General features: G+C 37.6%; 1 protein-coding gene across 1 annotated transcript; it reads right to left on the bottom strand.

Moving 5' to 3' along the window:
- Window position 1: 1 nt before the first annotated feature.
- On the bottom strand, window positions 2-14,595 carry LOC144957589 (uncharacterized). Its single transcript, XM_078888932.1, has 5 exons — window positions 14,421-14,595; window positions 8,582-8,746; window positions 4,539-4,633; window positions 1,960-2,101; window positions 2-75 (listed from the first exon to the last, which is right to left on the bottom strand). The coding sequence occupies exons 1-5, from the start codon at window positions 14,488-14,490 to the stop codon at window positions 2-4; spliced, it is 546 nt and encodes a 181-aa protein (XP_078745058.1). The 5' UTR covers window positions 14,491-14,595.
- Between the last annotated feature and the right edge of the window lie 513 nt (window positions 14,596-15,108).

Genomic DNA, 15,108 nt, shown 5'->3' on the forward strand with positions numbered 1-15,108 from the left:
TTCAATTTTCATACATGAAAATCTTGAACACTATCGTCTTCGGTATAATGATCCATCCCATACCACATTGCACAGCTATTTTGAATACCATTTTCGAATAATATTATGCACTTTCGTAACCCACCAATTTCAAAACAGTCTATATTATGTTATCGATCTTTGTTATTGTTTTTTGCCATCCGCGTTTTATGAGTAATGCTCACTGAACTGTATTAACCTGACTATAAACGTTCATGAATACACACAGTTTTGTGTGTTGGTCCGTTATACTTCCGGATGGCAATGTTATGGGCTTGTTACCCAAGCGCATACTATTTATAGCCAGAAATACTCGTTTTTATGGCGATATATCGGTATTTACGAACAGGCACTAATCGATTTTGATAGGATTCAATAGTCTGATGTCACGTCCGCCCAGCAACGGACAGCTTCGTTCAAAACAAAGAAAATCGTACTTTTTCTTCTTCATGCTGGCGATAACTTTTTCACATGTCATGTGGTCAGAATGTATAAAAGTCGAAACATGATCAGACTTATAATATTTTTCTCATGTGGATACACTTTTATGCTCGTCGTAGGCGTATTTCATAAGGGCGTTCGCCATTGCTCCGATAGTATAAAACCAGTTACAAAGTTACTATGCGTCATATGAGGGAACTGACGTCACGACTGTTGAAACCTATTATTATAATACTAAATTGGGAAATTAACATAGATCGAGAAGAAGATTTTGAACTGTCAACTTTGATCGGCCAGGCAGGGCGCCAAATGTCGATTCCCAAAACTAAGGTCGAATCAAAGACTGATCATTTTGCCATAACATATTTTCTGAATTATCATTTGAGTCAACGGTTGAGAGAATTATCCTTAATTTAAAATAGGTTTGCAAGTTACTCGTACATCATTCTGTGAAAAAATAATTGTATAATTCTTAGATTTGTCAGTAATTCTGTGCTCCTTTGCGAAAATATATCATTGGCCAAATTGGGCATATAATTATCATTATTATTATTATTGGATTTATCATTATTATTGAATTTCTTCTTCTTCTTCTTCTTCTTCTTCTTCTTCTTCTTCTTCTTCTTCTTCTTCTTCTTCTTCTTCTTCTTCTTCTTCTTCTTCTCTTATTATTATTATTATTATTATTATTATTATTATTATTATTATTATTATTATTATTACGTGCGGCTATGGCCTCTTGTTGTATAACACTCGCTTTCGGATCGGAAGGTCCTGGGTTCGAACATCGCTCGACACATGGCCGAGTCCTCGGAAAAGGCTCTTTACTCACATTCTCTCACCGTAGTCAGGTGTAAAATGAGTACCTGGCCGATAACAACGTTGTCTTTGTCCGAACAAAATTGTAATAACGCCTAACAGGCGTCAAGTCCCGTTCTTAATGTTAAATGTTTCTTGTAAACAGCATTGAGCACGTTTAGTGGATATGGCGCTATATAAAAGCGCAATTTTATTATTATTATTATTATTATTATTATTATTATTATTATTATTATTATTATTATTATTATTATTATTATTATTATTAATATTATTATTAATATTATCATTGTTATTTTTATCATTATTATTTTTATCATTATTATTATTATTATTATTATTATTATTATTATTATTATTATTATTATTATTATTATTATCATTATCATTATTATTATTATTATTATTATTATTATTATTATTATTATTATTATCATTTAAAAACCATTCTTCCTTCCCATGAGCTCTTATGACAGTTTTCTTTTCGTTCTTTTCTGAAATATTTCTTATCTCAATTCAATAAAACCAAAATTACAAGACTGTTGTTGTCATCGACTTAAGAAACTATATCCATTTTCACCAATAAACCCTACAAAATCAAAGTTTTTTGTTTCCGACTAAAAATTCTATGTTGAACAATATAATAACTTCACATATTTTGTTAAGTTTAAAATTACTCACCAAAAGGCCTCTTGTGCGTATGTTGTTTCTCACACATATATGATGTCTCTCCCCAGTCTTTCCTAACACGCCATCCTTTGTAGGTTGTCATTATACGCCCCTCTCGTTTAGATTTAGGCCCTGTGAATTGGCCAAAGTCTTGCTGAGAAAAAAAAATAATTAAAATACGTACTTTCTATTTGAAAGGCCTTACCACAGAGCATTCGTGAAAAGCATCGTTGGCTATTTTTAAACGTTAGCTTAAAATATATCTGTTTCGATTTTAGTAGATGATTTTATGAGAAGCAAGATAGGCGTCTGGTTTATGTTGTATGTATTTGTGTGTGTGCTTGGGTGTGCAAATGAATATGTTTCTGCCAAAGTAATTTGTAACTTAGAGTCTGGTGTCTCTGAGTTTTAGCGCTCTATATATAGTTCGAAGATGACGTCACTCAGGTCTTTGTTTTTTGCCATCCGCGTTTACGAGTAATGCTCACTGAACTGTATTAACCCGACTATAAACGTTCATGGATACACACAGTTTTGTGTGTTGGTCCGTTATACTTCCGGATGGCAATGTTATGAGCTTCTTAGCCAAGCGCATACTATCTATGTACGTTTTCAGGATTATTATCATTATCAATATGAAAATGTAAGCAAGCCGACTGGCTTGCTGGATTATATCTGTTGGGGACAACGAGGGCTCTGCGCCAATGGACTCCCTAAGTAGGACACTTCAATAAGTAATGACGCGCTAAATATTATGACATTGCATGACATAATCAGTCAGAAAGTGAACATTCTGGATTGTCATTCTTTTTTTCTTTTTGCATTTTATGCTCACCAGAGCATTTTAATCTTTATTTGAAGTAAACCGGGTGATTTTTCATAAAGTTATGGTCATGAGTACCGGAAAGGTACTCAGCAAATTTTCTCAAATTTTATACATTTTTTAAAATCTCAACTAGGTGAAAAAAATATTTAGATGTGAAATTAAGCTTTGATATTTCCCGAAGATGTACAAAAAAGGTTTATTTAATTATGTATGACAAGAAATCATTTTGGATAAAAATTGACCTTCTAACTTAACTTGTCAATATCTCAGGCAAACCTTTTAACCATCCCACTGATTACGCCGTGGCGCTCGCTTTATTTCATCCCCGCTTTTCCTCACTGTGACGATATATTTCAATAGCCTCAACTTTCCCAGGATTGTAACTCCCTCCGTACACATAAATTCAATACAAACTATCGCAGTGACGCAATGTGTTAATCGTTATAGCCCTGGGGACAATAAAAAGGGGGGGCCATGTGTGAGTTCACCTGCATTTAGACTTTCAATTCTCACCTATATGTCAACATGTGCGAGATTGTCACTCGTAACGGGACGTAACAAACCTAATTAGAAATTCACCAGAGTAGGGACCCTAAAGTTCGACACCCACACGTTTGGTCTACAGACAACAACGAATAATTAGCCAGGTCTACCCACATCCTGGAATATTGTTGGCTCTTTCAGATTCTCCAACTCCCGACGAAAACCCTTATAAGCTAAGGCTGGGAAGAAAAACGGTCTCTCTCCATTTCATCTCCTTAGAGCTCACTGCTCTATAGAAATTCGAAAATCCTATATAGCGAGAAACATGTGCGCACGGGTCAGTGATAGATTTACATTGTGTTACTATTAAGTAATGCAATTATACTAGTGTGTAGGAGTGATAATTAATATTGTGTTTTCGCATGGCATTAGGTAGACACAACCAAAAATTAACAGGAATCAACAATAACTCTTATACTCATGTTTCCTACAAAAATATTCATTCACTGTCTTTATATATATTCCCATTGATTGAATTACGGATTAACCCATGTGGATAGTGGTGATGTTAAGAGTTTTAATTGAAATCCCTCACGACCCCACTACTCATTGAATATTAGAATGTTGCAATCTAGTCAAAGATTTGCTCCGGTATTTTCACAGATCGGTTATGAACAAAACCTTCAGTGTTTAATCACACATCATGAATCGGGGTAATGACAGCCCACATCCTGTGAGGGACCAAGCCGAACGGATTACCACACAACAGATCACAGACTACTGACCAGGATGGCTACTGTCTGTTATAACGGAAAACCTTTCACGCCAAGCAGTTAAGGCAACTCAAAAGAAAAATGAATTGTTTTGTGATACGGGATGAAGATTAATACCAATAGAATACAATTAATGAATTAAAACCATCACTATTATTCTTTGGTAAATTATGTGTTAACTTGTTATTATATGAGGCAATTCTGTTGATTTATATAAGAATACCTTTCTTTAACGGGTAATAATACGTACCTTCTGAACCTACCTATCCCTATACAACGTGCCAATACTCTACCACTACACTATTACATACTCCTTTAAACCTAAAACCTTCTCTTACTATCAGTAAATTGTCAGGAGTTTTTTTACCCGACAATAAAAGGGAATAAAAGCGACACCCGACTCTAGCCTATGGGGAAAACTATTTGACTCCTATCTATACGTATCTCCTTTCTTGCCAGCCTCCTACATAGACGTGACACTCACCCCTGGAACAGATCTGGATACTTACAACTTTAGTCCCATCAATGTGTAGGTAACTTTCATTCTCATAATAAGCTCCAATCCATACATAGAAGTGAAAGAAAAACATATCGTCGGAAAATTCTAGAGTAAAAAAAATGTTACGGAATGAATTAAGCTGGCGTCACACTGCTTTTTGTAACTGTTCTTATTATAGACTTCCAGTTGGGTCATTAGATCTAACTAAAGTCTCTCAATAAGACAATAAAAATTAAATTCATTATAGATTTGTTTTATCTCACGGGCAAAAATGGTGGGTATTTTACTTACACTTATATCACCAATAAAACATAATCTACTACTACTACTACTACTACTACTACTACTACTACTACTACTACTACTACTACTACTACTACTACTACTACTAATTCAGAAAAGTGAGTGGAGCAGGCACTTATGTTGATAACAACAAGAGTTGAAGTGAGTACGAAAGTGCCAGAAGACAATAAAGAATAAAAATTTCGCGGCGGCAATGTGCGATCGTGGATAGCTCATACGATAAAATCACGCTCTACCCGGCCAGGCGGAGTTGTTGTACCAGTAAAGTAGCGGGTTCGAACCCCCATCGCCGCTGCGAAATCTTTAGTGTCTATTGTCTTCTGACACTTTCCTACTCACTTCATCTCTTGTTACTACAACAACAACAACAACAACAACAACAACAACAACAACTACTACTACTACTACTACTACTACTACTACTACTACTTCTACTACTACTACTACTACTACTACTACTACTACTACTTCTTCTACTAATACTACTACTTTCACTAATCTACAACAACAACAACAACTACTACTACTACTACTACTACTACTACTACTACTACTACTACTACTACTACTACTACTACTACTACTACTACTACTACTACTACTACTACTACTACTACTACTACTACAAATTGTCTTTCCCTGACATTGTTGACCTTTAACCCTATTCCACTCCCAATTTTCATAGTCCTATTCATATCCCATGGGGTGGATTTACACCCCTATTCCAATGATAAGAAAAAATGTGAGTTACCCTATTCTTTTCCATTGGGGTGGTTTTACACCCCTAGTCAAATGGTAGGAAAAAAGCTTTTTACCCTATTCTTATCCAATGGGGTGGTTTTGCACCCCTAAGTTAATATAGGAAAATATGAAAAGAACTATTATTATTATTGCTTTTATTATTATTATTATTATCATTATTATTATTATTATTATTATTATTATTATTATTATTATTATTATTATTATTATTATTCATGCCGCCAGTTTTTACCATAATTAGTGCAAAGAATAGAGATAATGAAATAGAGTTTTGTTTCACAGCTTGTTCTATTTTTATTTTTTACATTTTCCACACCATGGCTCTGACCCAACTTTTTCATTTCTTCCCCTTCCTGTTTGTCACATGTTCCTGTTACAATAATTACAACACAGAGCAGATGCTCCTATCTCCCTGTTCCTAAGGTTGTTCTATTTTGTTTTGAGTATTAATTTGATTCATTCATTACAATAAAATCAAAACGAAGTGAAAATGGCGGCGGATGCAAATAGGAATGTTTTTCGAGCATTTCAAGTGCCCTCAACAACTGATGAAAACAGTTCAGACTTTATTGATCTCCAGCCAGTTCATCTTTCAGATCCATCACTCTTAGAATGAAGTTCCAACCCTGCATCAGGTAAGTCCCTTATTCTGAATCTATTCTTGGTTGTTTTGTTTTGTACGGGTTAACCTCTCTTTCAACTACTATAGGTCACATAAAGATACTGCACTACTTTGACAATTATTTGTGCGAATCAGACTCAGACATGCAGTGTAGCACAAATCTTAGCCAATAAATGTTGACAGACACCAGGCCAGCCAGCCGTATCACGTTTCCTAGAATATGCCACGTCTGGCAGGGAGCTGATAAAATAACTGTGTGTTTGTCTTTCGTTTGAGGAGCTTATCTACTGTACAATTTTTAGCTGGACTCCAAACGCATTTTTTATGTTTAATATCATATGAGATCTTTCTTCAGAAAAGAGAGAAGCTGCTCAATTTTATTGCAAGAGTATAATAGTCTTATATGTTGTACCTCCTCAATAACTTGAAAGGAAAAAAATGTTGTTTTCTTTGTTTTTTTTTCACCTATTTGATATCTCATGTTTCAGATGTCATTGTACAAACCCTGAATGATCTAGAAGAGGATGGTGATGAGGATGATGGAGACGTTTTAGATTATGCCAGCAGCCAAGGTGATGAAGTTGCATCCATTCTAGACGATTCAGATCCCGAAATGCTAGTTGATGAAGTTGAGGACAGAGATGAGGATATTCAAGAAGATGCAACATTGACAACGTTACCAACTGGAGTAGCTCAAACTTTAACTTCAAATGATGGAACAGTATGGTCTGAAGAGCCTGTTGTCCAAAACTTTAGGCAAAGGCAATGTAATGTTTTTAGACAGGTCAAATGTCATAATGTAAGGAATGTTAACATCAAATGTGTTGGTGACCCGCTATCAGTTTTTACTCTTTTTTACGCCACTTGTCATTTCTAGCATTGTTAGATTTACAAATTTGGAGGGGATGAGATGCCAGGGTGACATGTGGGTGAAGACAGACGGTATAGAAATCATGGCTTTGCTTGGATTATATTACCATTTGGGAGCAAGAAATTTTAACCTGGTCAATGTGGCAAGAATATGGAGCGGCAATGCAGCAGACCCTGTGGCCAGAGCAACAATGACAATGAAGCGTTTTCTGAACCTAACAAATGCTCTAAGTCTAAGGTTTGACGACAGGACTACTCGAACAGTCAGAAGGGCCAGGGATGTTTTTGAGCCAATCAAGGACCTTTTTGATACCATCAACAATCAACTTTCTAAGATATATACTCCAGACATGAACCTTACAGTGGATGAGCAATTAATCCCATGGAGGGGGAGAGTCAAGTTTCTTCAATATTTACCCAGCAAACCGGATAAGTATGGATTGAAAATATTCTGGATATGTGATTCTAAGACTGCTTATCCACTGAAAGCAATTTCCTATATTGGAAACTATGGAGAAAGGAGGACAAATTTAGGAAGAGAAACTGTCAAGGAATTAGCTATGCCATATTGCAAAAGTGGTAGAAATATTACTTTTGATAATTTTATCACGGACAAAGAGCTTTTGTTATGGCTCAGAAAGCAAGGATTGACAGGAGTTGGGACAGTTCGTAGAGTCAAACGTTTTCTTCCTGAGAAATTCAAACATGGCAAGGATTTGAAAAAATCAGAATCAAGCTTTGCTTTCACCTCTGAATTGTCTTTAGTCAGACATAAATCAAACCACAAGAAATATTTTTGTTGTTACCCTATTAAATTTTGATTTTGAAACTAATTTCTTCCAGTTGGTTACGAGAAGAAATAAATTTAATTCATGTTTCATGTTTTTTTTAATTAACTGATATGCGTGTAATATATCATACATATCAAAAATTAAAATAAAATAAAAGTTGCCACAGTGTTATATTTCACTTGTTCCAAAGATAAAATTTAATTTCAATAAAATTCACTTGGTTTTTAAAAATAAAACTCATTATGGTCTCAGTTTTACTTATTGTGTTATTGTTTTTCTATTTCATGTGTGTTTTGTATACACATGTATATAATACTATCAAAATAGGTTAATGAAATCCTTGTCTGTTTATTGCTTGTTTATATAGGTATTTGATTTAGTTGCTCATGTTTTCTCTATACATAGGATGGGGTGTAAAACCACCCCCTTGGATTGAAATAGGAATGTTCCATTTTTTTCTCTTTATTGTCATGGGGTGGTTTTACACCCCATCGGATATGAATAGGGTATCTGACATTTTATACCTATATAACTCAAAATATATTATACCGATATAAATGATACTTTGTGGTCACAATTATCATATAACAATTAGCGATTACATAAAATTTCAACTTTCTAGCTCAAAAAATAAAAAAGTTATTGGTGAAAAACATAGGGCTGGGGTGTAAAACCACCCCATGGAGTGGAATAACAGTTATTTACCTGATACAAAATAATTCTTCTCCTTGGTTTTAATCATTATCAGATCTGCTTTGTGATCTTGGCAACTCTTTCTTGCATCACTCCAGGATTTTTTCGAGAGGAAAAGCTTGACACACATATTGTCTTGGGTATGAAGATACCAGCCTTTATCACATTGGGCATATTCTTGGGATATAAAATTTCGAATATTTTTATGCACTTTTGTAACCCACCAATATCAAAACAGTTTTTTATATGTTATCGGAAGGGTTGAGACCCTGACGTTTTTATAACCAGAAATACTCGTTTTTATGTCGATTTATCGGAATTGACGAACAGGCATTAATCTATTTTAATAGGATTCAAGTCCGATGTCACGTCCGCCCGGCAAAGAGCAACTTGGTTCTAAACAAAGGAAATCGGTACTTTTTATTCTTCATGCTGGCTATAACTTTTTCACATGTCATGTGATCAGAATGTATAAAAGTCAAAACAAGATCAGATTTATAATGTTTTTCTCCTCTGGATACACTTCTATGCTCGTCGGAGAAGTATTTCACAAGGCCATGGCCATTGTTCCGATAGTTTAGAACCACTTACTAACTTACTATGAGTCATTAAAAGGGAATTGACGTCACGACTGTTGAAACCTATTATTTTATTACTGTATTGGGGACATTAACATAGATCGAGAAGAACATTTTGAACTATCAACTTTGATCGGTCATGCAGGGCGGCCAAATGTCGATTCCCAAAACTAAAGTCAAATCAAAGACTGATCATTTTGCCATAACATATATACTGAATTATCATTTGAGTCAACGGTGGAAAGAATTACCCATACTTTAAAAGAGGTTTGCAAGTTACTCGTATATCATCCTGTGAAAAAAAAATAAGTGTATAATTCTTAGATTTACCTGTATTTCTGTGCTCGTTTGCGAAATTATATCATTGGCTATTTTGGGCATAGAATTATCATTATTGTTATTATTGGATTTATCATTATTATTGAATCTCTTCTTCTTCTTCCTCCTCCTCTTCTTCTTCTTCTTCTTCTTCTTCTTCTTCTTCTTCTTCTTCTTCTTCTTCTTCTTCTTCTTCTTCTTCTTCTTCTTCTTCTTCTTCTTCTTCTTTTTCTTCTTCTTCTTCTACTTCTTCTTCTTCTTCTTCTTCTTCTTCTTCTTCTTCTTCTTCTTCTTCTTCTTCTTCTTCTTCTTCTTCTTCTTCTTTCTTCTCTTCTTCTTCTTCTTCTTCTTCTTCTTCTTCTTCTTCTTCTTCTTCTTATTTTATTATTATTATTATTATATATTATTATTATTATTATTTATTATTATTATTATTATTATTATTATTATTATTATTATTATTATTATTATATATTATTATTATTATTATTTATTATTATTATTATTATTATTATTATTATTATTATTATTATTATTATTATTATTATTATTATTATTATTATTATTATTATTATTATTATTATATTATTATTATTATTATTATTATTATTATTATATTATTATTATTATTATTATTATTATTATTATTATTTTATTATTATTATTATTATTATTATTTATTATTATTATTTTATTATTATTATTTATTATTATTATTATTATTATATACCCTAGACATCCTCCTGTTACAGGAGACCCACCTTTACTCAGGCGCGCAATCTTCCCGATTCCAGATCCCAGGCTAAACGGTGGTCCAACGCGAGGACACTTCGAGGCTCAAAGGAGGGGTTAGCGTTTACGCTAAAGAGCAATCGAAGGTAAGGGTCATTGAGAGCGTAACGGGCAGCAATGGGGTGAACCGAATTTCTGTGGAAGTAGGTGGACTGTGTTTGCATAATATCTACAAACCACCTAGAGCGACTTGGACTACACCACCGGTACCGGTCGTCAGCCATCCTTCCATTTGTCTGGGAGACTTTAATAGCCACCATCACGAATGGGGCTACCGAGACTGCAACGAGGCAGGAAGACAACTCCGCTCATGGATGGACTGTAATGATCTACACCTAGTGTACGATCCTACAGCCAAGGGTACCTTCCGGGGTACTCGCCATAAGAAGGAGTATACTCCAGACCTCACCCTCGTTACGAAAGGCGCGAACGGTGAACCGCTGCAGGTGAAGCCAACAGTCCTCGGGGACTTTCCGCATAGCCAGCACAGGCCGGTTCTTGTCACAGCTGGGGTGACAATACCGAGGGTGCAGTCTCTCCCACTTTGCAGGTGGAATTTCAGGAAGGCTGACTGGGAGGAATTCAGTTCCTATATCGAGCAGGTTTGCCCTGCCATTCCTCCCAAGTCCGAGAATATAACCAGATTTAGCAGGCTACTGGTTAAGAGCGCTCAACGTTCTATTCCACGGGGCAAACGGAAATTCTACACCCTTGCTGGACAGCAGAGTCGGAAGAGCTGTACCGAGAGTACCAGCAGACCCAGTCCCAGGACGTAGCCGATAGACTACTTCAGTCTCTGGCAGAGGAAAGGAAGCAACGGTGGTAGGAGACCGTGGAAAGTCTCGACTTTACACACTCCAGCCGCCACGCTTGGCGTCTGATAAAGAAATTGGACCCAGATCGGAATAACGCGAAGACTGCACCGGAGTGTGAGGCAGACACAATTGCCAAGAACATTAAGAACCGCAGCAAACGGGTCCCTAATCAGGCTTTTGAGCGCAGTGTCCGCAAGGCGTACCGTACGATTTTAAACTCGCTACCAGCAGAGGAGTCGGACTGGACGGCCCCGTTCAGTCCCCGAGAAGTGGGTGCAGCCATTAGCGATGTGAAGAACGGCAAAGCAGCAGGGATAGATGGTGTATATCCCGATATGGTGACGCATCTGGGCCCCAGGGCATGGGCCTGGCTGGCAGAGGCAATGCCCGACGTCCTTGCAAAAGGAAAGCTTCTACAAGTGTGGAAGTATGCGAAGATAGTTGCCATCCTGAAGCCCGGGAAACCGGCGAAGGAGGCCGACAATTACAGACCCATATCGCTGCTGAGCTGTCTTTACAAATTGTTGGAGCGTGTTCTATTAAACCGATGGGGGCTTCAGGGAAGGGAGGTGCACCACGGAGCAGGTCATTGCCCTTACAGAGCATATTGAGCACGGGTTCGAGAGAAAACAGCAAACAGGTGCTGTCTTTATAGACATATCAGCGGCGTACGATACGGTCTGGTGCGAAGGGTTGATGCTCAAACTTGTAAAAATCAAAAGGTGCAAAAAGACCTTGAAGTTGTTCTCTTCGATCTTAGGGGAAAGGCACTTCCACGTCGCGCTGGGAGACGCCACGAGCAAAGTAAGGAAATTGAAGAATGGGGTCCCTCAGGGGTCGGTACTTGCGCCAATGTTGTTTAACGTTACATTAGCGATATGCCGAACACTTCCTCCCCGAGGCTGGGATACGCGGACGACTGGGCACTCGTTACTCAGAGTAAAGTGTGGACCCGTCTCGAGAGCGTACTCAGCAAGGACGTCACCAGACTCATATCCTACTTCGACAAGCGGTACCTGAAGATGAACACTTCAAAAACCGTGGCTACTGCATTCCACCTATGCAGTGCTTGGCACACCCGCAAACTGAATGTCCTAGTCGGGGACCAGCCACTCCCATATGAGCCGCATCCAAAATATTTAGGGGTGACGTTAGATCGCAGCCTTACCTATCGGGTGCATCTCGAAGGGGTTGCCGGAAGATAGAGAAGCGGAATAGTTTTCTGAGGAAGCTGGCGGGATCGACTTAGGGCGCTAGCCAAGCGCTCCTGAGAACGTCCGTCTTGGCACTATGCTATTCCACCGCGGAGTATTGCGCTCCAGTGTGGGGTAGAAGCAGAAACGTTGAGAAGGTGGATGTAAAACTTCGCAAGTCGATGCACATAGTGTCGGGAACACTGGCAACAACTCCTAGAGAATGGGGCCCGATAATGGCAGTGATCCAGCCCCCCCCCCCCCCCACAACGATGTCGGGAGGGACACGATTACGGGAAACTGGCTGAGTAAGATCAAAGAGAGAGAGAATGGGGATACCCCTCTGATGCGCATAATGGACGGTGCCCCCGTTTCGAGCCGAAATAAGTCCCGGCAACCCTTGTACGCAAAATCCCTGACTACGGACAGAGCTGCACATACCAGATGGAAGTCGATTTGGACGAATTCAATCCCTCGTGGGGGCGGGGACCTACAATCCTCTAAGCTTGGTGAGAAATTGCCAGGCTTTGATACCAGTAAGAGGAGACATTGGGTGGCTGCGAATCGGCTTCTGTCGAGGAGCTGCCTAACGGCAAGTGCGTTAAATCGGTGGGGTCTTACTACCTGTCCAATATGTCCCCGCTGTGGGCAAGAACCCGAGACGGCAGAGCATCTAGTCGAAAGATGTGTTGTGACGATGCTACCCGGCGGGTTCGCGACGGTGCACGAATGCGGACCGGACTTTGCTGATTGGGTCGATCGTCATAACATAGTACTGTGAAACCATAAGAGGCGGCTGCTGCCGTATTGGCCAACTTTAGGCATTTTTAAATCAAAATTCCTTAAAGACTCTAGTGTCTGCTTTTTTTTTACTCGTTTAGACTATCTAATTCCCCAGGTTTCTTACCTGATAAACTGTAGCGGTTTCAAAATCAAGCTGCTAGAATAGTTTTAAGAAGAAATAAGAGAGAACACACGACTCCAATGCTTTTGACCTTACACTGGCTTCCCATTAGGGCCAGGGTGCTCTTTAAGGTTGGAGTCATGTGTTTTAAATGTTTTCACGGAAGCGCCCCTGTTTATCTCGATGATCTTGTCGAACCATACGTTCCGCCCCGTGCATTGAGATCAGGTGATCATCGTCTACTTAAAGTGCCAAAAAAGGGTAAAAAAAAACTCTCTGACAGATCCTTTAGTCATTTTGCACCGACTGTATGGAACAATCTCCCCTTATCTCTTCGTGACGTCCCTACTGAACTCGCTTTCAGGAAACACTTTAAAACTTATTTATTTCGAGAATTCTTAATTTATTAGTTATTTTATTTGAGCAGACGATGATCACAGGATATGTATATATATATATATATATATATATATATATATATATATATATATATATATATATATTACTTTATTTGTAAAATATGTTAAATAGTTGGAAGGCGGAAGGTTTGTGTGTGTGGGTGTGTGTGTGTGTGTGTGTGAGAGAGAGAGAGAGAGAGAGAGAGAGTTAGAGAGCGAGAGAGACTGGGAGCGAGATAGATAGATATATAGAATGTAAAGAATATATAAAATATTTGAATGGATTGAAGGTATTGTTATGCGCCTAGAGCTTTCTTGTATAGAGGAGTGGGCGCAATATAAATAAATTTCATTATTATTATTATTATTATTATTATTATTATTATTATTATTATTATTATTATTAAGGTGGGGACGATATTTGATTAGAATTCAATAAACCCCAACATTTTGGGTGCCTTTACATCCCCCTCACCCCCTTGTATATATTCTATCCAGTATTCTCTATTCTATGGTTTGGTCTATTAAATCTATAAAAGAAAATTCGTTTCGAAGAGTCAAGTCAGTCGTACTGGTTTCCGTACTCGTGTTAAGTCACCCAAAATGTTGGCGTTTATGGAATTAATTATAATCAAATATCATCCTCACCTTACAAGTGAGTCTGGATTTAATTTAGTAAATTAAATAGTTGGCGAAGAAGCACGATGGGGGAAGCAAAGAAAGGCAGTTACACGTGGAAGCAGGTGGAGAAGACAGCTCAAGGAAGAGTCAAAGAGCGAAGCGTCATTGACGGCCTATGATCCGACAAGTGTAAAGGGCAGATTGAATAGCACTTAAATAAATTTATACTCACCTCCACTAATGAATAGAGAGACTGTGATTACCAAAAGTGAGACAAGCAGATCAGAGCGTAACATACTCATCTTGTCAGTGATTTTCAATACTTGTGTTCTATGAAAAATAAATTAATGTTAACATTTCAATGTCATACGTCTCTCTCTCTCTCTCTCTCTCTCTCTCTCTCTCTCTCTCTCTCTCTCTCTCTCTCTCTCTCTCTTTTTTCTCTCTTAATTCTTCAGAGCTATTAGGCCCATGGAGCCGAAGTTTTCCCGGTTTCTATATCGTGAAACGGGCAATAGCAATTGTTTGCTGCCCTTTGAATAGGACACTAATCTATCGCAACGTACTTTGTCATATCTTACAGACCTAGTTACCCACAATAGAGAAGGTAAGTCATAACAAGATAACTGCGTATTCTAGAAAAAACACGTACCAAAAAATGGTAAAAAAACTCGTCCTTCAAATATCCGTCGATTTAAATGACCTTCATCTTGGAAAAATCTCTCAAACTTGTGACCTCGCGAGGTCTTCCTTTAGTCCAAGGTTTGAGAGTTATTGCCAGGGTGAGGGTCATTTAAATTGATCGATAATACGATTCAATAGTCTGATGTCACGCCGCCTGGCAACGGCGGCCATCTTGGTTCTAAACAAAGAAAATCATTACGTTTTATTTTTCATGCTGGCTAGAACTTTTCATATGT

The sequence above is a fragment of the Berghia stephanieae genome, chromosome 12 (assembly GCF_034508935.2).
Source record: "Berghia stephanieae isolate SIO BIC M18660-M18661 chromosome 12, UCSD_Bste_1.3, whole genome shotgun sequence".
Lineage (NCBI taxonomy): Eukaryota > Metazoa > Mollusca > Gastropoda > Nudibranchia > Aeolidiidae > Berghia > Berghia stephanieae.

Bases quoted from the DNA above. Each gene is read 5' to 3' on its own strand.
- LOC144957589 (XM_078888932.1), bottom strand. From the start codon at position 14,490: ATGAGTATGTTACGCTCTGATCTGCTTGTCTCACTTTTGGTAATCACA. The intron at 4,634-8,581 runs GTAAATAACTGT...TTTTTACTCTAG, and splicing joins GAAGAATTATTTTGTATCAG to AATTTTCCGACGATATGTTT. The intron at 76-1,959 runs GTGAGTAATTTT...TATTCAAAATAG, and splicing joins TACGCACAAGAGGCCTTTTG to CTGTGCAATGTGGTATGGGA.